At 37.2% G+C, this 24,518-nt stretch overlaps 1 protein-coding gene across 5 annotated transcripts in view; it reads left to right on the top strand.

Moving 5' to 3' along the window:
• ECHDC1 (ethylmalonyl-CoA decarboxylase 1) overlaps positions 1 to 24,518 on the top strand; it is a 53,048-nt gene that overhangs the window by 2,089 nt on the left and 26,441 nt on the right. For 3 of the 5 annotated variants that reach the window (XM_077162842.1, XM_077162846.1, XM_077162844.1), the window contains exons 2-3: positions 13,974 to 14,195; positions 17,198 to 17,340. In XM_077162842.1, the coding sequence (XP_077018957.1) occupies positions 13,976 to 14,195; positions 17,198 to 17,340 (363 nt within the window). In that variant the 5' untranslated portion in view covers positions 13,974 to 13,975. Of the gene's footprint in view, positions 1 to 13,110; positions 13,283 to 13,973; positions 14,196 to 17,197; positions 17,341 to 24,518 lie in introns of all 5 variants that reach the window. The other 2 variants (XM_077162845.1, XM_077162843.1) reach the window with 1 other exon arrangement.

Below are 24,518 nucleotides of genomic sequence, written 5' to 3'. Positions count from 1 at the left end.
ATTGGAATAAAGTATATATAATAGACTTAGTGAATTAGACTTAGTGAATTCTAGAATTGGAATCTGAACTTGGGCTCAGCTTAAGCAGTGTCCTTGTTTTTCTGATGCTACTCTGTGGCACAAACAAGGGAGTGTGAGGAAAAGAAAGAAAAGAGGGGAAAGTTAGGGGAAGGGGCTAGAGGAATGGGGAGGAGAGGGAGAAAACTATTTAATAGAGAAAAAGATTTAATAGAAAAAAATGGATTTAATAGAGAAAAGGTATTAGAGGATTTCCTTGGAAAAATCTGCGCTTCAAACCTAGAACAAAGATGTCTAATAAGGCAACGACATTACTGTTTCATAAATATTTTGACCCTTAATGACCTATAAGAATAAGGGAATGGGTGTTGCGAAGGTGGCTCAGCGGCAGATTTCTTGCCTGCCATGTGGGAGACCCAGATTTGCTTTCTGATGTCTGCCCTGCAAAAAAAAGAATAAAGGGGTAGATCTGATGGCCTCTGTACCCGTTGCCCTTGTATTGTTGGAAGTTCAAGTCAGAGGAGAAAGACCCCTTACAGTGAGAGCACAAATATTGTTTATTGATTTTTGTTATCACACAATAGTAATTAAAAATATTAATTTTATAAGCCTTTATTCCCTGTTATTTTCTATTTTAAGTCCTTATTCTTTTTCCTAAACACTGTTGTGGAAAACGTAGGCAAATTTATTTTTAAATAATAACCATCTAATTCCTTATCAAATTTCTTTAGTACCTTTCTTCTATACCAGGGTCACAGTGAGTGTGGAGCAGATCAGGACCTCTGCCCATTGTTTTTCTCTGCTCAGTTGCCTTTCCTCTGTCTGCCTTATTCCCAAGGCAAAACACACACAACACTATTCCTGGCAAACTCCTAGGGAGAACATCTGCTTTACCCTCTCCTGCTCTGTTCTTTTCTCAGTTCCAGATCTGAGAGGCTGTTATATGTCAGTTATTGCACTAGATTCTGGGGGTATAGAAATAAGCGTTCCGGCCTCTGAATCTCTGTCAATGTCTCCCAGCTTTATGAGCTGAATTGGGAAGTGTCCTTGAGAAGTTTTTTTTTTCCCTCTGGCCTAGAAACAAGCTTAAACAGCCCTAATGTTCTAGTTTGCTAGCTGCCGGAGTGCAATATACCAGAAACAGAATGGCTTTGAAAAAGGGGAATTTAATAAGTTGCTAGTTTACAAATCTAAGGCCAAGAAAATGTCCCAATTAAAGCAAGTCTATAGAAATGTCTAATCTAAGGCATCCAGGGAAGGATACCTTGATTCACAAGGGCCAGTGAAGTTCAGAATTTGTTTCTCAAGTGGAAGGGCACATAGTGAACACAGTCGGAGTTGCTCTCTCGTCTCGAAAGGCACATGGTGAACATGGTCAGGGTTCTCTCTCATCTGGAAGGGCACATGGTGAACACATCATCTGCTGACTTCTTCTCCTGGCTTCCTGTTTCATGAAGCTCCCTGGGAGGCATTTTCCTTCTTCACCTCCAAAGGTCACTGGCTGGTGAACTCTCCTTCTCATGGCTATGTTGTTCTGCTCTGCTCTCTCTGAGTCTCTCTCCAAAATGTTTCCTCTTTTACAGGAGTCCAGTAAACTAATCAAGACCCACCCAAATGGGCAGAGACACGCCTCCACCTAATCCAGCCTAATGTCCACTCTTGATTAAATCACATCTCCAGGGGGATGATCTAATTACATTTTCAAACATGCAGTGCTGAATAAGGATAAGAAGTGGCTGCCTTTACAAAATGGGATTAGGATTAAAACGTGGTTTTTCTAGGTTACATACATCATTTCAAACCAGCACACCTAGACTAATTTTATCTGTTAGATCTTAGAATGTGACAATTTCCAAGCTGAAAGTAGCCCCAGGTTGAGGCCCAAAGAACCCTTGAGCCCTATTTTATTTGATCTTAAAATGGGTCACTGCCCAGGTTGAAGGCAACTTAGGTAGTTTGTTTTTCCACACTGGTCTCATGACAAAGAGAGCACAGAACTAAGGGAATTCAAACTGGGCATTTCTGGTGGATGCAAATTAACTATTTGTCCAAGCTATAGTGGGGTGAATTTCTTGTCTTGGGCTGAAAACCATTATCTTCATCTGAAAACTGCACAAAGGTAAGCTCCGATTAATTGTAAAATGGAAACATGGGCCTTATTTTCTACATTTGTTTTGGGGAAGGGAGTAGAACTATAAAATTTTCAAACTGAAATAGATTAGCACTGACATACTCTTTTGAAAAAATGATACCCTAGCATTCATAAAACTATAGCATTTTAGGGGTGTCTCCCTCTACCAATAGCTTGACCATAAGAACTACAAAGAAAAGCTGATCTGAGTCCTGTTTTAATTTGGTTTATTCTGCAACAGAGTTAGTGTATTGTTTTATTGTTGTGGTACTTCTGCTTAGAATTTTAAAATTTAGAAGGTAAATACAGTAACATTATCCGATACACTGATGTAATTAATGTCTTTGGGTGGACCATTCACGTCTATAGAGTATCCTTAGATTTTATGATAAACATTTTACTGGTGAAAGCAAAAATAAAAGTAAAACAAGATATCCTTTTGTTACATTAGGATTATATTTTAAACTTAATGCAGATCTCTAACAGAGTTTAGTAAAAGGAGGGATTTGCTCAGTTTTCAATTAGATATTTGAATTATTTTTGCTTTATGTGTGTGTGTATTGTTTCTCTGATGAAACTGAAAACTTTTTGAGCATAAAGATACTATGTTTCTCCCCAAAATAGCTAACAATCAGAACCCTTAGTAGGAACTCAGGAAATACCTACTATCTTGCCACCAAATTACATGTCTGTCTATACACTAGAATTCTATTTTATGTATTTCTTGATGCTAAAAGCGTCCACGCAAGTGTAGTTTCCTTAAAGGCCCATAACCAGAAAATAATCAAATTAAAAAAAAAAATTAGAGCTATTATTTACTTTAAATAATCTAATAAAGAATACTGTGTTTTAAAATATTTATCTTAATTGCTAATCTAGCCATCATATATATTTCTCAAAATTTGCACTTATAAAAACAAAGACAGCTTTAGAAGTCAATTGAATGACATATTTAGGTATATTTCCCTGTTTCTCCCCAGAGTTTGATTACTGAATGTCTAGGGATGGTGATTGGTGGTGAAAAAGAAGGAATTATTGGTTGGGAATGGGAGAATTATAAACATACCTGAGGGGTATGTACATACTTAAACTTCAGAAGAGGTCCATTCTTGTTATGAAAATATAGTTAGCTTATCTTACTTGTTTCAAGCCCCACTGCTTGCCATTTCTCAGTAACTTCTGAAATTTTTAGTTTCAGTTTGTTCTAGCTAAGAGACCTTGAGGCAACTTGTTATTGATTTTGGGTGATAACTTAGGAAGATGCCACAATTCTTGCATTTGTTTTACAACCATTGCATACTTCTTAATTAGTTTTAATATATTTTATTTTTGAAGTTTTTTCACTCCCATCCATTTCTCATAGACCTAGATTTTCTACATTTCTCACTTTATTTTCCCTTCAGGGTATTGCTCAGTTCCTGAGAGTCCACCTTATTTTATTTCTTTGGAAGTTTGAATATAGGTTTCAACTTTTCTATAGTTTCAAAGTTTCTACTTTTAGGGGCATATATTTGGGATATATGGTTAGGAATGTATAGTGTCTAAAAATAAATGAAATATTTTAAAATTAATTGAAATATTTATCAATACATTCCTGTGTGCTTGAGAGTAAAAAGAGTTCCCAACAAAATGATTTGTTTTTGCCCAGGATAATTTTTCTTTCATTTAAAGAGCTGTTGACCAGAATAGCTCTTTCACCAGCATCGTAGCTAATTAATGACCATAATTTCAGAAATGGCTCTTTTCCATAGATAGAAATTTTACTCCCCTTTGGGAAAGTAGGGGGACTATGTCTTTGAACCAAGTTGGAGGTTTGGGAACTGGGGCTCTGAAGGGAAAGCGATGAAGCAAATATAGGGCATAGTGTTCAGTGACTAACGATAGTAATATTTGTAGAAAAAAATTTCAAATGATTAGATTAAAATTAAATAATTTATTATTCAAATATATGGTCGTAATTTTTGACATTTAGAAGTTGACTTCCTGTACTTGTTTTTTACAGTATCCTCTAATTCCCTCCAACTTGCCCAATAATTTAATGTAGAACCAGTAAAGTACCTATTATTACCCTAATTTGGGGGATAGGAACAACCTGTAATATAAAACATTTTTTTCTCACCTTTTCGATGTAATTAGAAATTCCTGTGTTTTAATCGAATTTTGTTCACTTTGAAATGTATTTCAAAAGTCTTGCAATATATCGAATTAATTGAAAACATCCTGGATATTGCAAAATCATGTTTGATAATCATTCTTTTAGCTTTTTAGGTCTTCAAGAGGACTTAGATGCCTTAAAATTAGTTAATACTATAGAATCTATCACCTTAATTGTATCATTTTCTAATTTGATAGCTAGGACTGGTGGTGGGGTAGAAAGTGGTGCACAAGTAAGGATATTGGAAAAGTAGTATGGAATTGGCACCAAGCAGATCAGGATATTAAAGCTAGGCTTTAAATATGTGGATATTTAATTTTATTTTTATTTTGTAGCTTGTAACATTTGACCTCTTACCTTGTGTATTAGTTAGGGTTCTCTAGAGAAACAGAACCAACAGGGAACACTTGCAAATATAAAATTTATGAAAGTGTCTCACGTGACCGTAGGAACGCAGAGTCCAAAATCCACAGGGCAGGCTGCGAAGCCGATGACTCCAATGGATGGCCTGGACGAACTCCACAGGAGAGGCTCACCAGCCAAAGCAGGAATAGGAACTGTCTCCTCTGAGTCCTCCTTAAAAGGCTTCCCATGATTGGATTTAGCATCACTAATTGCAGAAGACACGCCCCTTTGGCTGATTACAAATGGAATCAGCTGTGGATGTAGCTGACGTGATCATGACCTAACTTGGTGGCCCATGGTTAAGCGTTCAGTCTCTACTAAGGCCCAGTAGCAGGCCAAAAGCTGTTTCTCAAAAGGAGAGTAGTTATCTGCAGCAGATGGTAAGGCTTTGCTCCAAAATCCTAAGGGTCTGCGTTGTGATTCTCCTATAGGGGCCTGCCAAAGGCTCCAGACAGCATCTCTATTTGCCACTGACACTTCCAGCACCATTGGATCTGCTGGATCATATGGCCCAAGTGGCAGAGCAGCTTGCACAGCAGCCTGGACCTGTCGCAGAGCCTCCTCTTGTTCAGGTCCCCACTCAAAATTAGCAGCTTTTCTGGTCACTCGGTAAATGGGCTGGAGTAGCACACCCAAATGAGGAATATGTTGTCGCCAAAATCCAAAAAGACCCACTAGGCGTTGTGCCTCTTTTTTGGTTGTGGGAGGGGCCAGATGCAGCAATTTATCCTTCACCTTAGAAGGGATATCTCGACATGCCCCACACCACTGGACACCTAGAAATTTTACTGAGGTGGAAGGCCCCTGTATTTTTGTTGGATTTATCTCCCATCCTCTGACACGCAAATGCCTTACCAGTAAATCTAGAGTAGTTGCTACTTCTTGCTCACTAGGTCCAATCAACATGATATCATCAATATAATGGACCAGTGTGATGTCTTGTGGGAGGGAGAAACGATCAAGGTCTCTGCGAACAGGATTATGACATAGGGCTGGAGAGTTGATATACCCCTGAGGTATGACAGTGAAAGTATATTGCTGACCTTGCCAGCTGAAAGCAAACTGTTTCTGGTGGTCCTTACTAATAGCTATTGAGAAAAAAGCATTTGCCAGATCAATAGCTGCATACCAGGTACCAGGGGATGTATTGATTTGCTCAAGCAATGATACTACATCTGGAACAGCAGCTGCAATTGGAGTTACCACCTGGTTGAGTTTACGATAATCCACTGTCATTCTCCAAGACCCATCTGTTTTCTACACAGGCCAAATAGGAGAGTTGAATGGGGATGTGGTGGGAATCACCACCCCTGCATCTTTCAAGTCCTTAAGAGTGGCAGTAATCTCTGCAATCCCTCCAGGAATACGGTATTGCTTTTGATTTACTATTTTACTTGGTAGGGGCAGTTCTAGTGGCTTCTACTTGGCCTTTCCCACCATAATAGCTCTCACTGCACGAGTTAGAGAACCAACGTGGGGATTCTGCCAGTTGCTCAGTATGTCTATGCCAATTATACATTCCGGAACTGGGGAAATAACTACAGGATGGGTCCGGGGGCCCACTGGACCCACTGTAAGACGGACCTGAGCTAAAACTCCATTGATCACCTGGCCTCCATAAGCCCCCACTCTGACTGGTGGTCCAGAGTGACGTTTTGGGTCCCCTGGAATTAATGTAACTTCTGAACCAGTGTCTAATAATCCCCGAAATATCTGATCATTTCCTTTTCCCCAATGCACAGTTACCCTGGTAAAAGGCCGTCGGTCTCCTTGGGGAAGACTTAGAGGAAGGTTAACAGTATAAATTTATGGCAGTGTAACAGGTTTCTTCCCCATAGGGACCTGGCCTCCCCTTCATTCAAGGGGCTCAGGGTCTGTAAACTGTTTCAAGTCTGGAAATTGGTTAAGGGGCCGTGACTCTGTGTTTTTGTAATTCAGGTTAGACTTCTGTTCCCTTGACCTAGAACTCTTTTGTTTATACAGCTCCAACAAGAATTTAGTAGGCTGCCCTTCTATTGTATTTCTAGGCACCCCATGATTTACTAGCCAATGCCACAAATCTCTGCGTGTCATATAATTTTGATGCCTCCTTTGAGTTTGTTGTCTATTATAATACCCACGTCTACCCTGTCTTTGGTGATTAAGTGCTGCCACCTGGCTTCTGCCAACTCGGGATCCTGTCATCCCCATTGTGTTTAAGGATTCCAGCTCAGTGACAGCAGTTCCTACAGTAATATCTGACCTACAGAGAAGTGCAACCACAGAGCTTTTGAGGGATGATGGTGCTAGTCTCACAAACTTATTTCTCACTGTTCTGGTAAAAGGTGCATCCTCTGGACATTCCTGGGGTGTAAGAGCAGGCTTTGCATGATAAATCCACTCTAACATCCCAATCTCTCTAAGCCTCTGGATCCCCTCATCTACATTATACCAGGGCAGTTCTGGCATTTCAACCTCAGGTAATGTTGGCCACCTTTTGATCCATGTTTCAACCAACCACCCAAACAAGCTATTAACACCTTTTCTAACTGCTCTAGCTATAACATTGAATGCAGAATCTCTGCTTAGTGGGCCTATATCAATAAATTCAGCCTGATCCAGCCTTATATTCCTCCCACCATTATCCCACACTCTTAAAATCCATTGCCACACATATTCCCCTGATTTCTGTCTATATAAATTGGAAAACTCACACAGTTCTTTTGGAGTATAACGTACCTCCTCATGTGTGATACTTTGTACCTCACCTTTAGGGGCCTGTTGGGACTTTAGTCTAGTTATAGGTCTAGAAGAAATGAGGGGTGGTGGGGGTGGGTCATGAAAAGAATTAGAAATATCTTCTAAGCTATTTGCTTCAGGGCTTTCATTTGCAGTTTCATCTGGTGAAACAGGATTAATAACTTTAGGGCTAATCCCTTCAGGGGGAGGTTGGGTGGCCAATTCCTCAAGGCAGGCTGGAGGTGGGGCAGCTATGTCCTCAGGGCAGACTATTACAGAGTTATCTAAAGAAGGCTCAGCATGGTCTAGGGTTTCAACCTCACCCCCAACATCATTATCAATCCATATGTCACCACCCCATTTTTCAGGGTCCCACTCCTTTCCAATCAATGCCCTCACTTTAACGGCAGACACCATGCAAGACTGAGATTTCAGTTTACGTTGTAAAGTTGCTACTCTAACAATAAGATTCTGAATCTGATTTTCAGAGATCTCAAGTCTACGGCTACAGGAAATAAAATTTTCCTTCAGGATACTCATAGAAACCTCTACATCTTTCAGACGGCACTTAAGCTTCTTGTTTGAAGCCTTAAGCCCATCCCTTTCACCCTTTAATGTAGACAGTGTATCTAACAATAACCAACCAACATCTCTATAACTCTTATTCCTACAAAACTCTGTAAAGGTGTCAAAAACATCCCCCAGAGTCTGGCTTCGTACAAGCGAAGCATTAGGAGAATCGAATGATGATATTTTGACTATCTCCTTTGCCAACTCAGTCCATGGATTGGGAGTGTCATTCTGATTACGGGAATCAGAGTCCTTAGTGTCTCTGAGCCCAGTCAGAGTAGAAAACCATTCATAAAAACCCATTTTTAAGATTCTGTTCCTTAAGAACCACTCCTGGTACCAAGATGTATTAGTTAGGGTTCTCTAGAGAAACAGAACCAACAGGGAACACTTGCAAATATAAAATTTATGAAAGTGTCTCACGTGACCGTAGGAACGCAGAGTCCAAAATCCACAGGGCAGGCTGCGAAGCCGATGACTCCAATGGATGGCCTGGACGAACTCCACAGGAGAGGCTCACCAGCCAAAGCAGGAATAGGAACTGTCTCCTCTGAGTCCTCCTTAAAAGGCTTCCCATGATTGGATTTAGCATCACTAATTGCAGAAGACACTCCCCTTTGGCTGATTACAAATGGAATCAGCTGTGGATGTAGCTGACGTGATTATGACCTAATCCTATGAAATGTCCTCATTGCAACAGACAGGCCAGCGCTTGCTCAATCAGATGAACAGGTACCACAACTTGGCCAAGTTGACACCTGTCCCTAACCATGACACCTTGGTTGTTTATTCTGCTTACCACATTGACCAAGGCCAGTATAAATTGCAGTCCATAAGTGTGTCACCCAACGCTTTCATCATCATTTCCCACAGCTGTAGCCACAGGCAGTTGGTAACTCTTTGGAGTGGGGAGAAGAACGTGTTCTGTTCTAAATAACACTTGTCTGCTTACCCGGAACATGGAAGCACTTGCCCTTTTTTTTTTTCTTTTAACATTTTGCTCATATTTTTTCTTCTTAATTTCTAGTTATTTTTATTCCAGAATAGGTAAACATTACCTTGGTCTACTGCAATTTAAACTACAATACAACTTCTTTCTGCATTTCTTTTTTCCTATAGCTTTTAGGAATGAAGGAATAAAAGCCTAAAGAATTTGCTTCAGCATAGGATCCTTGAATTCTTAACCTCAGTAGGTTAAGAACAACCTTACAGAACAACCCCAGTAGTTGTCAGAAATATCTGGAAACTGTTGTAGTGACTGATGTATGTACAAATTGTGTGGATGACACCAGATATGGCAGTTATTCTTTGTCCAGCAAAGAATCGGTGCAGGAAGAAAAAAACCTATGACACAAAGTCAGAAAGCAAAAGTCTCTGACCCAAAACTCTGCCAGAGCCGGAGTTTATTTTTTATAAGCTGTTTAACAGGTAAAGGGGCCATTTGAAGTTAAACTATCCATCGAACACCAGGGGAAGGTTCATGTTTTCCTTGAGGAGTTATCTTTAATTTTAAGAACAAAGCAGGAATTTCCCCATGAGTAGGAAGATATGTTCCAGATAAGCAAATGCAAAGCAGATGGATAAGCAAATAGCACAGATAGACAAAGTAGACACACATCTTAAGCTTCCTTCTGCTTGGCACACAGACCGAGAAGCTCAGTTGTTTTCCACTGTTTGAGGATATTCAAACACAGAGCAAACTTAGAGATGCTTTAACCATATCCTCCCCACAAAAGTGAACATGGATGAGAGGTGTTCTGAAGAAATGTTACTGGCTGTTCCTCAGGGTGTTAAGCTCCAGCTATGGAATAAGTAACTTAACTTGTGGCGTCTCAGATATTGTTATAGTTAAGGTGGTGAGAGAAAGCTCTTAATGTGTTTTAGGTGTTACTTCAGAGGGCTTCTTCTCATTTACTTTGCCACAGGTCCTGGATCTCAGTTTTGCATGTTCAGACACTTAGAAGTTATCTTACAAATTTTCTTTAAGTTACTCAAGGAAGCAAAAGTAGAGTCTGTGGAGTGTGTGGATGGTGGTTAGATGAAACATCATTACAGAGATGTTGATAATCGTTACACCTAGGGGATGGAAATTTTCCATGCTCTCCTCTCTACTTTTGTGAATTAGAAGACTTCAGAAGTGAAAAGTTTTTAAAAAGAGGGTGCTAAAGGAAATAAGAATGCTAGCAGCCGTTGTAGCTGAGAGATGGGTAACTATCATTTTCTGTATTTAAAAAAAAAAATTTAGGACATTTCAGAATTAAAGTTTAAAAAAAATTGTTCCTTCAGCCATGAGATATTAAATCTTGGGTAACCAAATTTTCTTGTAATAAAATTAAGCTCATAACATGGAAGAAATGTCAATTTGTTGACCTTGCTATTTACTAACTGGTGCATTTTCTAGGAAGAAAGAAGAAGATTTACTGTGGAGTAAAGAGGGACACCATAAGGAGGTTGATGTTAAGGTATAGACAAAGTTATGGTCCCGGCCATGTGATGGCAAGTTAGAGTACCATTTTCATTTGAAAAAATAATGTCAAGTTTTTATTCTTGGATATAGTTCTTCAAGACAACAAACAGGTCACTACTTTTTTTTTTTTGTCTTGCTGTAAAATCTTATGGCATATTAGGTTACACATTATCTAATATTAGTAATATTTTGGTCTCCTTGATGAGATTTAAAAAACATCTTGGTCACCTTGAAATAGTGAAAACTGTTTTCCCAAGAAAGCCTCTGAGACGTGGCCAAAACTTTGTTGCTGGCAGACCCAGAAAACTCTTTGTCCAAAGTCTGAGCCCCAAATATTCTTGGGTTCCAGATTATATGGCCGAGTAAGCAAGGGGGGAGTCACTGTGGGAACGGGTGGTAAACTGGAAGGGTATACAGTTTCTTTTGTCTCAGATGGGACGTGTGCGGAGGACCCTGTGCTGCGGACGTGTCCCGAGGCAGGGTCCACAGATGTGACCAAGGGCAAACAGATGGCCACAGACATTTTGTTTTACTCCCTGCTTTTTACATACTTTAGAAGTACATAATTTCATACATAAATTCATAAAATGATGCTCATGAATACACATGAATTCATAAAGTTATACAACAGTCATACTGAGGTGATACACATGAATTCATAAAGTTATACAAAAATACTGAGGTTAGACTTATAAACTCCCTCAAGCTTAATATGTAAGTTACCTTAGTGGAAGAAATTTTGTAATACTAACCCCGGATTCTTAAAATATATTTTAGTGTAACCTCATTCTGCTGTGTACTCATTTTTAGATACTTTTAAGTACCAAGTGCTGTGCAAAGACACTTTGACAGAAATGTCACTTGAGGATGAAGCTGTTTAAAGTGCAGTGAAGAGAGATTGAATGTATTATGACCTTTATGATGCCATGTTTTGTATCTGTTTTATAACTCACATATTAGAGACATTTAAAGCTATAAAACAAAGTTTGTGGTGTTCCGTTGGGCTAACTGATGATTTATTTCTTCCTTTCCCCGCACTTCATTAATATTTAAGTATCATTTAATTAAGTGCAATGATAGGTTCTAGTGACACAGGCTGTATACTTCAGAAAACTGTTCTCAAGAAACTCCTTGCCTATGAGAAATTCAAATGAAAAAACAAGCGATATGTGAAATATGTTAAAATAGAATAATATATTACAAATACTGGGCTAGGATAATTAAGGGAGTGATTTTCTTTGCTTAGAGAATCACTACTAAGAGGAAGCTTAGGAATTTGATTTTTGAAAATGATGAAGAAAGAAAGGACTTTCTAAGGGGAGGTGACAGTATAAAATAGCAAAGTAAATTCATGGAAGTCTGGTTGTTTGGTGTCCCATGTAGATTGGGTGTAGAGATGATACCATGAAAGATAAGATTGAAGATTTAAGGAAGAGTCAAATAAAAAAGCTTTGTGCATGATCCTTTTGTCAGTAAAGAAACTATTAAAAAGTCTTAAATTTGGATTACAAAGAAAAAAATGGGATTATAAAAATTGCTTTAACCTTAAGGAGGAGTATAAAACTAATTGATAACTACTGTATTAGTCCAGGTGCCTGTAATGAGGTTCGAACTGTGGTTGTATTAGAAAGAATAGAGGATGGGAAAGATAAGACAGAAGAAACCGTTTTAGAGGTATATTGCTTGTGGGAAGTGAGGGAGGGAAGGAGGTTAGTTTGACCTAGATCTTTTCTGGTGTGGATTACCTGGTAGGTGATGCTACAAGTAGTTTGAAAAGGTAATAAAGAAAGAATAATAGGTTTGGAGAGAAGTTTTAGTTCTGGTTTAGACATGAATTTGAGAAGCCTGTGGCACATCTAGAGGTGAGAGATAGAGGAAGCACATTTCTAGTAAGCACTACTTTTTTTTAATTAGGAGTATAAGTATAAGGTCTGAAGTAGAGATGGAAATATGAGATTATTGTCTAAAGGCTTTGGTCAAAGCTAAAGGCAGAAGGGTAAAAGACTCCAATAAATCAATAAGAAATAGAGAAAATAAATAGAGAAAACAGGTAAAAAGCTTGAATGGACATATCACAAAAGAAGATATCCAAATGACAATAAATTTATGAAAAGGGGGCTTTTATTAGAATCATAGAAATGTAAGATGAGACCACAATGAGACACCACCCACTAGAAAATCTGAAATGGAAAAAAAAAATACCGGTTGAAGGGGTGGGGTGCAAGGGTAGAAGGGTAGTTATGTTAGTGTATATTGGCTTACTAGTGCTCAGAGAAAAAGAACAGGTTCGATATTCCCATTATGGATGGTTTCAAACTACCAACATTAATGCTTAATTAATGCTTAATTTTAATGCTTAATCATTACAATTCTTGAATGTTTAATAATCAGTATGAGTTAGGCTGTTAACACACCAACCCAAGAAATCTCTTTCTAGGTATATGCCCAACAGAAATGTGTACATGTTGGTAAAAGACTTGTACTAAGATGTTTATAGTGAAACTATTTGTAATGCCAAAAACTGAAACCAGCCCAAATGTCTATTAACAGTAGGTAAATTGGATAAATGGCAGTCTATTCATATACCAGAATATAGCAGTGAGGATAATGGGCAGTTCAGACTCAAATTTCTTATTTTATTTCTAGATGTCACAAACAGAATTGAAACCAGACACAAAAGAATACATGTTATCTTATTTGATTTATATAAAGTTGAAAAGCAGGCAAGCTAATTTTGAGTCTTAGAAGTGAAGATAGTCATCACTCTTAGTTGAGTGGTAGCAATTGGAAGGTGGCACGAGAAGCCTCCTGGGGTCAGGTAAGGTTATTTATCCTCATCTCTGTGTTCTTTACCTTGGTGCATTACCTTGTGGGAGTTCATTAAGCTATGACTTATGACTTGTATACTTTTCTAAGTGAATGTTTTCGAGGATATTTATATAAAGTAAGAAGACAAGAAGGGTATCAGAATCCTGGGGGCAGGGGGCGGGGATGGATGACAAAACCACATCCATGTTCCTACATCCATCCCCGTTTTCCACAGGACCCCTTTCTGTCTTTTCTATGAAAGCATTGCAGAAGCTAAGAATAAAAGATGTTAGAAAGTGGGATTGCTTTTTGTGGTATTTCTGCATAGAAACTATTTCTGTGTGTTGGGGGAGAACATTTGGACTAAATTTATATTCTGGATAAGTTAAAGGGTTAGAGAAGTGCTGTGATGAGGGAAAAAAGTACCTGAAGGCAGTAGACGGTAATAAATGCAGAATAGCGACATGTTCTAAACCTCTTAGTGTATTGGATCCTAATAAATGTACTTTAATTATGTCATGATCTTTCAGTGATATATTGAGAAAATATGTGTTGTAAATTATATGGTTTGAAAACGTGGATTAAAGGAAAGGAAATACTGTCTCCCAAAAATCTGCTTTTGGAAGTGAGGAGGTGCTCCCAGTTGAACAGAAATGATTATGTGGCTGTCAGTTCATCTGGACTTAATCTCTTTTTTCCAGAAATGGCAGCAAGTCTTCTGAAGACACCATCTCTGTCCGTAAGGACAAAATTGCTACATCAAACGGGATTGTCACTTTATAATACATCTCATGGTTTCCATGAGGAAGAAGTGAAAAAAAAGCTTCGACAGTTTCCTGGTGGATCCATTGACCTTCAGAAGGAAGACAGTGGCATTGGCATCCTTACTCTAAACAATCCAAGTAAACTGAATGCCTTTTCAGGTATAAAAGTCTTTCTTTCACTGGTTAAAGAATCACACTGGTTTAACTTAACCTGCTATCGTGTGGTTTTTACCCTTGCTCAGATGACAAAGCTCTTGAAAGTTGTGATACTCTTTGTAGAACAACAACAAAATAAAAACAAATTATTAAACTCTGTCGCATGAATTAGGAACATTCTTATGAAGTATAAGTATTTTAATGTATAAAAATATACATGCACATAGAGGATGATAGAAAGGAAACCTTCAAATTAATTGTGTTTTTTTCCAGCTAATGTCACCAGGAGTGAAGGAGAAAAAGATTTCAACCATTTTAAGAAACTAGAGAAAACCCTATAATGAAGAAAGTTATTTTTACTAGCGTGAATTTTTTTGTCTAAATTAGATAAGACTGTCATTAGTTTTTTTTTCATTGTAGGCTATGAGTTGGGGATCACATTTCATTCTTTTTTCCATGTAATATCCCCTTATTGCAGCACCATTTGTTGAATTTTTGCTTGTTTGAGTTTTTGTTTGTTTTGCTTGTTTGGGAAGTGTGTGCGCCAGGAGTCAGACTCAGTCCTCCCACATGGCAGGTGAGAATTCTACCACTGAACTGCCTTTGTACTCCTGTCATTAGTTTTTAACCATGTAATTCTGGTAATCAATGAAAACACTGTTCTCGCATATTTGTTTGCTCTTTCCTAACTTTTATATACTGGTACATACCTGCTGTTTGCTAGACAAGACTCTTGTCATGTAAGAATTTTATGTGTAAGAGATCTGAAGGTCAGAACGTGTGGTAATTTAAAATTTTTGCCGAACCTCAAATTTGAATTATGCTGCCAAGAATAGCAAGAGCTATCGAGTAGCCATGATGACTACCCAGCATTCATATCAAGGTGATTTTGTTCGTCTCTACTTCATCGAAGATAAATATGTACTTTAGGGCATTTGATATGTTAGCTAAAAAAATCTCAATTAGTTATTATGTGTCTACTGCATACCTATGGACAACAATTCAGTGGACTATAAACTTTGTAAATTATGTATGTTGGTTCTTTAAACTCAAGATAACTTTTCTTTCTCCCCAGAAGAGTTTAGGACTGTCTCTGTACCAGTGCTGACAATTAGATAAAATGTAAGGTGCAAATTAATACTTGTACTAAATTAATAGTAGTAATAAAATTTTTCTGCTCTTTTTTTTCATACTCTTTGAAATCTGGTGTGTATTTTACACTTACTCATACATTTCAGTTTGGACCAGCCACTTTTCAGGTGCTCAGTGGCTACTGATTACTATATGGGACAGTACATTTCAGACAATAAAAATAATATTGGCTTACAAAAGATAAAATTAGAAAGAAAAATTCCTCTAGGGGGCCAGACAGCTGTATAGCTACAGATAATAGTTTGCAGTAGCAGAACCTTTTATTCAAATAAAAACTATTTTAATTTGCATAATATATAAAACTAATGAAAGCAGAACTGCTTTGATTTGGGTAATGGGTTTGGTTTGAGTTGGGAGATGAAGAGTGAGCCTGACACTCCCTACAACCCCCAAGGCCTTTATTTGAAAATCACCTAACCAGATATCCTTTAAGGTCCCCTCTAACTTTTAAAAAGGCTTATTTTACAAAGTCATAAAAATGAGTTTAAGATTAACTACTGGTATAGAGTTTTCATACTTAAGGCCGGCATTATTTTTTTAGAAGTTTATGTGTTATAACTGGTCAAAGGTCCATATTTACCCAAACAAATTTATTCTTACCTCAGTGTGTGGTTTTCATGGAGGTGGGAGTTGGGGTGTTCCCTTTAGACTGTAAATTCTTTGAGATCAGGAACTATATTTCTGAAGGATCTAGGATATCCTTGGGAAAGATTACTGTTTTAATTAGGCCAGAATTAGCAGTTAGAAAAGATAACTGCATTTTTTTGTGTGTGAGTCAATAATGTTACTTAACATTTATTATCAAACCATCTCCTTATGGATTACTTCAGAAATGGCAAAGAAAATAATAGTTCTCGACATTGTGTAGGTTTATAATCCAGTTATTCCAAAGAATTGTATGTGGTTTAATGGGGCATATATAGTAAGTTTGAAACCTTGGGGTACAGCTTTTCTATCAGTTTTAACCTTTTGCTGGAATCTTTATAGTGGCCTCTAAAGCATTTTCTTAGGTAATGGAAAAAGTATAATTAATTATGTTGAGAGCTTTATAAACTTTATTAACTCAGCAGATCATCAAAGATATGCATATCTAAAAGTTACTGATTAGAAGATATTAAAACAATGGTTCCTACTGTTTCTGTTTTAAACTCAACCATTAAAGAACCTCCAATAGAATTTTAGAATCATATCACGATAACAGTCTAATCTAGAAATCATAGAATTGATGGTTGATAAGCACCTTATTGGCAGTCCCTAAAGCACTTCATAATATGCTTCAGGTTCCTCAAAGCATAAGTTATCAATCATGGTACAATATAATATTTATTCTACCTTTCTTGATCCTGTTAAACTAGTTCTGATAAGAGTTGGGTAAGAATTTCTCCTTTTTTCTGTGTACCATATATCCATTAATGTATCATGTGATCTCATAGTCATATATTCTATCCAGAACTATTATTAAGCTGTTGGCTAAGCTACTTAATGTCTTTAAAACACTGTGAAATCAGTTCTCTATAGTTTATCTTTACCCTAAAGAATAATTTTTCTTTCCCCCAAATCCTGTATTGTCCATTCCAATTTTCCTATCCTAGGATATGTATGATGTATTCTCATTTTTCTACCAAATCATATATTTCTGTGATTCTTTAACTTGAGAGATAGAGATATAAATTAAAAATTTTTCTGAAGCAGGACTGTCATATATATATTTCTTTTGTTTACTCCATAGTGCCAGCACAGTGGGCATTTGATAGACATTCAGTAAATACTTGTGGAATATGTGACCTTTTTTGACATTTCTTTCTTATATTATCATATGCGTCTTTGTGATTTCTCTCTCTTTTTTCTGGCAGGTGATATGATGCTACAACTTTTGGAAAAAGTGATTGAATTGGAAAATTGGACAGAGGGAAAAGGTGTTATTGTCCGTGGGGCAAAAAATACTTTTTCTTCAGGATTTGATCTGAATGCTGTGAAAGCACTAGGATCCCCAGAGGCAAGTGTTGTATGAACTATGCATTAAATTGTATATATGTATCAGATATCTATGGTGGAGAATTTCATATTTTACTTACAGGATTATTGTGATGACGGCTGATATCTTTCCAAGAATAAGAGTTTTTTTGGTTTTTGATTTTTTTGGAATTATAGAGAATTATAGGGGGAATAACAGAGGTGAGGTAAGCGATCCTTAAGATTTTACCATTAGGGTGTCTGCCATGGGGCACTTCTGTAAAAACTTTGAAATTACTTTTCGTTGTGGTTTAGCAGAACACTTTCAATTGTTTGGTTTGGTTTGTTGTTTTAAAGGGTGAAATTCTCTTTTTCTTTTTCAGTATTATGTGTTCACTTTCTCTCCCTTTTCCTCCCTCCCCCTCTCTCTTCTCCCCACCCCCCAGGTTTATTAATTTTTTGAAAAATAAAATTTTTACTTTAGAATAAGTTTAGATTTACAGAAGAGTTGCAAACATAGTACAGAGAGTTCCTATGTACCCCACACCCAGTTTCTCCTATTGTACATTTGTCAGATTTAATGACCTAAACACCACACTTTATTTGAATTTCACTAGTTTTTCCACTAATGTCCTTGATCTGTTCCAGAAGCTATCCAGGATACCATATTGCATTTAGTCATATCTCATTAGGCTCCTCTGTGATGTACCAGTTGCTTATACTTCCCTTGCTTTTCATAACCTTGAGAATTTTGAGGAGTGTTGGTCTGATATCCTGTAGAATGCCCCTCAGTTGGGATTTATTTGATAAGGAATTTTAAATAAGATGTTTATATGAAGTACTTAAGCATAGTTTTGGCACATAGTGGGCCAGAACAATAGGTAACAATTAAAAGATAAAAAGAGTTTTTTTTAATTACCTTGATAGAATAGGAATCCTAATCCTCTTCTAATATCAGTCCTCAGAGAAAGCTGTTTTTCTTAAATTTAGCAAGAAAACAAAACATGCTAATTGTTATATACAGGCATAGATGGACACGCACATAGACACACAAATATATACTTACATAATTTAAAAAGTTTATATATATTTATAACCATATATTTATTCTCATATATATAATGTTACATGTACATGTAACTATACAACATAAACATTATTTGAATAAAGTTTTTTTATGAATAATTTTTTTTTAGCTTCCAGCTGTTTTTTTATTTGTTTTTATGTTTTTTAATTTATTTATTAGAAAACAATAACAGCAAAGAAAAACATTAACATATGATCATTCTGTTCTACATATAAAATGAGTAATTCTCAAAATCATCACATAGTTGCATATTCATCATTTCTTAGAACATTTTCATCAATTCAGAAAAAGAAATCAAAAGACAACAGAAAAAGAAATAAAAGGAAAACAGAAAAAAAAGAATATACATACCATACCCCTTACCCCTCGCTTTCATTGATCACTAGCATTACAAACTAAATTTATTTTAACATTTGTTCCCCCTATTATTTATTTTTATTCCATATGTTCTACTCGTCTGTTGACAAGGAGCATCAGACACAAGGTTTTCACAATCACACAGTCACATTGTGAAAGTTATATCATTATTCAATCATCCTCAAGAAACATGGCTACTGGAACACAGCTCTCCATCTTCAGGCAGTTCCCTCCAGCTTCTCCATTACATCTTGACTAACAAGGTGATACCTACTTAATGCGTAAGAATAACCTCCAGGATAACCTCTCGACTCTGTTTGGAATCTCTCAGCCATTGCCACTTTTGTCTCATTTCACTCTTCTCCCTTTTGGTCGAGAAGGTTTTCTCAATCCCTTGATGCTAAGTCTCAGCTCATTCTAGGATTTTTCTCAATCCCTTGATGCTGAGTCTCAGCTCATTCTAGGATTTCTGTCCCACGTTGCCAGGAAGGTCCACACCCCTGAGAGTCATGTCCCATGTAGATAGGGAAAGGGTGGTGAAATTGCTTGTTGTGTTGGCTGGAGAGAGAGGCCACATCTGAGCAACAAAAGAGGCTCTCTTGGGGGTGACTCTTAGGCCTAAATTTTAAGTAGACTTGACCTATCCTTTGTGGGATTAAGTTTCATGTGAACAAACCCCAAGACTGGGGGCTCAGCCTATAGCTTTGATTGTCCACACTGCTTGTGAGAATATCAAGAATTCAACTTGGGGAAGTTGAATTTCTCCCTGTTCTCACCATTCCCCAAAAGGGGCTTTGCAAATACTTTTCCACTCAGTGATTGTTCTGATTTCCTAGCTGCTGGAATGCAATATACCAGAAACGGAATGGCTTTTAAAAGGGAGAATTTAATGAGTTGCAAGTTTACAGTTCTAAGGCCGAGAAAATGTCCCAATTAAAACAAGTCTATAGAAATGTCCAATCAAAGGCTTCCAGGGAAAGATACCTTGGTTCAAGAAGGCTGATGAAGTTCAGGGTCTCTCTCTCAAGTGAGAAGGCATCTGGCGAACATAGTCAGGGCTTCTCTTTCAGCTGAAAGGGCACATGGCGAACATGGCATCTTCATCTGCTAGTTTTCTCTCCTGGCTTCTGGTTTCATGAAGCTCCCCGGGAGCCGTTTTCCTTCTTCATCTCTAAAGGTTACTGACTCGTGGATTCTCTGCATCTCATGGCTACGTTGTTCTGCTCTCTCTGAATCTCTCATTGTCCAAAATATTTCTCTTTTATAGGACTCCAGTAAACCAATGAAGACCCACCCAAATGGGTGGAGACATGTCATCACCTCATCCCGTTTAACAACCATTCTTGACTAAATCACATCATCCAAGGAGATGATCTGATTACAGTTTCAAACATACAGTATTGAATAGAGATTATTCTACCTTTACAAAATGATATTTTGATTAAAACATGACTTTTCTTAGGGGGCATACTTCCTTTCAAACCAGCACACTGATCGAATCACTCTGGCATTCATCGGGGCACCACTCTGGACAAACCAACAAAATCTCATGTTATACCTGAGATTCCAAGTACTTATGGTGTTCAGTCAAACTATCTACATAAGTTATATTAGGAAATGCACTAGTCAAAATATAAAATTTTTTTTTTTTGCTTTAGTCTCACACGTAAGGTAACATTTTAAAATATTAATTACCATCTATTTTCAACACCTTGCAATAATGACATTCCTTTGTTCTTCCTCATGCAAAAGCATTTTTTAAATTTGTACATTTAGTCACTATTATTATACACTGTAGGAATTCCTTGATTATACCATCTCAGTCTTTAACATCTATCTTTCTTTCTGATTGCCTTTATGCCCCCAGCCCTCCTCCCTCTATCATTCTCACATGCAGCTTCATTCAGTGTTTTAACATAATTGTATTATAGTTAGGTAGTATTGTGCTGTCCATTTCTGAGTTTTTGTATTCATCCTGTTGCACAGTCTGTATCCCTTCAACTCCAAGTACCCAATATCTTACCCTATTTCTATCTCCTGATGGTCTCTGTTACCAACAAAATATTCCAAATTTATTCACTAATGTCAGTTCATATCATTGAGACCATACAATATTTGTCCTTTTGTTTTTGGCTAGTCTGCTCAGCATAATGTTCTGAAGGTCCATCCGTGTTGTTACATACTTCATAACTTTATTCTGTCTTAAAGTTGCATAATATTCCATCGTATGTATATACCACAGTTTGTTTAGCCACTTGTCTGTTGCTGGACATTTTGGCTGTTTCCATCTCTTTGCATTTGTAAATAATGCTGCTATAAACATTGGTGTGCAAATGTCCGTTTGTGTCTTTGCCCTTATGTCCTTTGAGTAGATACCTAGCAGTGGTACTGCCAGATCATCTGGCAATTCTATATTCAGCTTTTTGAAGAACCACCAAACTGCCTTCCACAGCCGTTGCACCATTTGACGTTCCCACCAACAGTGAATAAGTGTGCCTCTTTCTCCGCATCCTCTCCAGCACTTGTCATTTTCTGTTTTGTTGATAATGACCATTCTGGTGGGTGTGAGATGATATCTCATTGTGGTTTTGATTTGTATTTCTCTAATGGCCAGGGACGTTGAGCATCTCTTCATGTGTCTTTTGGCCATTTGTATTTCCTCTTCTGAGAAGTGTCTGTTCAAGTCTTTTTTCCATTTTGTAATTGGATTGGCTGTCTTTTTCTTGTTGAGTTGAACAATCTCTTCATAAATTCTGGATACTAGACCTTTATCTGATATGTCGTTTCCAAATATTGTCTCCCATTGTGTAGGCTGTCTTTTTACTTTCTTGATGAAGTTCTTTGATGTGCATTGTTTAATTTTGAGGAGTTCCCATTTATGTGTTTATTTCTTCACTGCTCTTGCTTTGGGTGTAAGGTCTATAAAACTCCCTCCAATTATAAGATTTATAAGATATTTCCCTGCATTTTCCTCTAACTGTTACATGGTCTTAGACCTAATGTTTAGATCTTTGATCCATTTTGAGTTAACTTTTGTATAGGGTGTGAGATACAGGTCCTCTTTAATTCTTTTGCATATGGATATTCAGTTCTCTAGGCACCATTTATTGAAGAGACTGTTCTGTCCCAGGTGAGTTGGCTTGACTGCCTTATCAAAGATCAAATGTCCATAGATGAGAAGGTCTTTATCTGAACACTCTATTCGATTCCATTGGTCAATATATCTATCTTTATGCCAGTACCATGCTGTTTTGACCACTGTGGCTTCATAATATGCCTTAAAGTCAGGCAGCGTGAGATCTCCAGCTTCTTTTTTTTCCTCAAGATACTTTTAGCAATTCGGGGCATCCTGCCCTTCCAGATAAATTTGTTTATTGGTTTTTTCTATTTCTGAAAAGTAAGTTGTTGGGATTTTGATTGGTATTGCATTGAATCTGTAAATCAATTTAGGTAGAATTGACATCTTAACTATATTTAATCTTCCAATCCATGAACATGGTATGCCCTTCCATCTATTTAGGTCTTCTGTGATTTCTTTTCACAATTTCTTGTAGTTTTCTTTCTATAGGTCTTTTGTCTCTTTAGTTAAATTTGTTCCTAAATATTTTATTCTTTTGGTTGCAGTTGTACATGGAATTCGTTTCTTGATTTCCCTCTCAGATTGTTCATTACTAGTGTATAGAAACACTACAGATTTTTGAATGCTGATCTTGTAACCTGCCACTTTGCTGTACTCGTTTATAAGCTCTAGTAGTTTTGCTGTGGATTTTTCAGGGTTTTCGACATATAGTATCATATCATCTGCAAACAGTGAGAGTTTTACTTCTTCCTTTCCAGTTTTGATGGCTTGTATTTCTTTTTCTTGTCTAATTGCTCTGGCTAGAACTTCCAACACAATGTTGAATAACAGTGGTGATAGTGGACATCCTTGTCTTGTTCCTGATCATAGGGGGAACGTTTTCAGTTTTTCCCCATTAAGGATGATATTAGCTGTGGGTTTTTCATATATTCCCTTTATCGTTTTAAGGAAGTTCCCTTGTATTCCTATCCTTTGAAGTGTTTTCAGCAGGAAAGGATGTTGAATTTTGTCAAATGCCTTCTCTGCATCAATTGAGATGATCATGTGATTTTTCTGCTTTGATTTGTTGATGTGGTGTATCACATTAATTGATTTTCTTATGTTGAACCATCCTTGCATACCTGTGATGACTCCTACTTGGTCATGATGTATAATTCTTTCAATGTGTTGCTGGATTCGATTTGCTAGAATTTTGTTGAGGATTTTTGCATCTATATTCATTAGAGAGATTGGTCTGTAGTTTTCTTTTTTTTGGAATATCTTTGCCTGGTTTTGGTATGAGGGTGATGTTGGCTTCATAGAATGAATTAGGTAGCTTTCCCTCCTCTTCAATTTTTTGGAAAAGTTTGAGCAGGATTGGTACTAATTCTTTCTGAAATGTTTGGTAGAATTCACATGTGAAGCCATCTGGTCCTGGACTTTTCTTTTTGGGAAGCTTTTTAATGACTGATTTGATTTCTTTACTTGTGATTGGTTTGTTGAGGTTGTCTATTTCTTCTCGAGTCAAAGTTGGTTGTTCATGCCTTTCTAGGAAGTTGTCCATTTCATTTACATTGTTGAATTTATTAGCATAAAGTTGTTCATAGTATCCTGTTATTACCTCCTTTATTTCTGTGGGGTCAGTGGTTATGTCTCCTCTTCCATTTCTGATCTTATTTATTTGCATCCTCTCTCTTCTTCTTTTTGTCAGTCTTGCTAAGGGCTCATCAATCTTATTGATTTTCTCATAGAACCAGCTTCTGGTTTTATTGATTTTCTCAATTGTTTTCATGTTCTCAATTTCATTTATTTCTGCTCTAATCTTTGTTATTTCTTTCCTTTTGCTTGCTTTGGGGTTAGTTTGCTGTTCTTTCTCCAGTTCTTCCAAGTGGACAGTTAATTCCTGAATTTTTACCCTTTCTTCTTTTTTGATATGGGCATTTAGGGCAATAAATTTCCCTCTTAGCACTGCCTTTGCTGCGTCCCTTTATGGATAATTTTAAGAAACATAGCATGTGGAACATATGATTACAAGATTATTTTAAAATTAGAAAGAACTAGAAAGATTAAGGACTAGGACTTGGGATGTTCACATTTTGTTTATTATGTTCCCTTGCCGCCAATTTGCAGACATAATAAATATCTAATGAATCTAAACACATAATTCATTCAAGGTAATACTTACTTGCTATAACTAAGGTACAAAAGTAAAAATTCCATGGAAGTGAAAAGAAGAAAATACTTATTGTGGAATGTCTTATTGTCCTAGGGCTGCTGTAACAAAATACTATCAGTTGGGTGGTTTAAAACAACAGAAATTTTTTACCTCACTGTTTTGAAGCCTAGAAGTCTGAAATCAAGGTGTCAACCAGGCCATACTTTCTTGTAGGTGTAGGGAAGAATCTACTCCATCCTCTCCTCTTGCTTCTAGTGGTGGCTTGCCCCCATCTATGTCACTCTCTGCCGTGTCCAGATTTCCTCTTCCTATAAGGGCCCCAGTAATACTAGATTAAGGACAGGATGGTCTCATTTTAACTTGCCTAATTCCACTTGTAACAACCCTACTTCCAAATAAGGTAAAATTTGGTGGAACTGGGAATAAGGACTTCAGCATACCTGTTGCTGGGGAATGCATTCAGTTCATAGTAGGGAATTTAGAAAAGCATCATGGAAAAACATTTCATCTGTGTATTCTTGGAAACAGGTGGAGAAAAGGAGA

The sequence above is a fragment of the Tamandua tetradactyla genome, chromosome 5 (genome assembly GCF_023851605.1).
Source record: "Tamandua tetradactyla isolate mTamTet1 chromosome 5, mTamTet1.pri, whole genome shotgun sequence".
NCBI classification, from domain to species: Eukaryota; Metazoa; Chordata; class Mammalia; order Pilosa; family Myrmecophagidae; genus Tamandua; species Tamandua tetradactyla.
The sequence above is the reverse complement of the archived record's forward strand: the minus strand, read 5'-3'. Positions and strand labels throughout refer to the sequence as shown.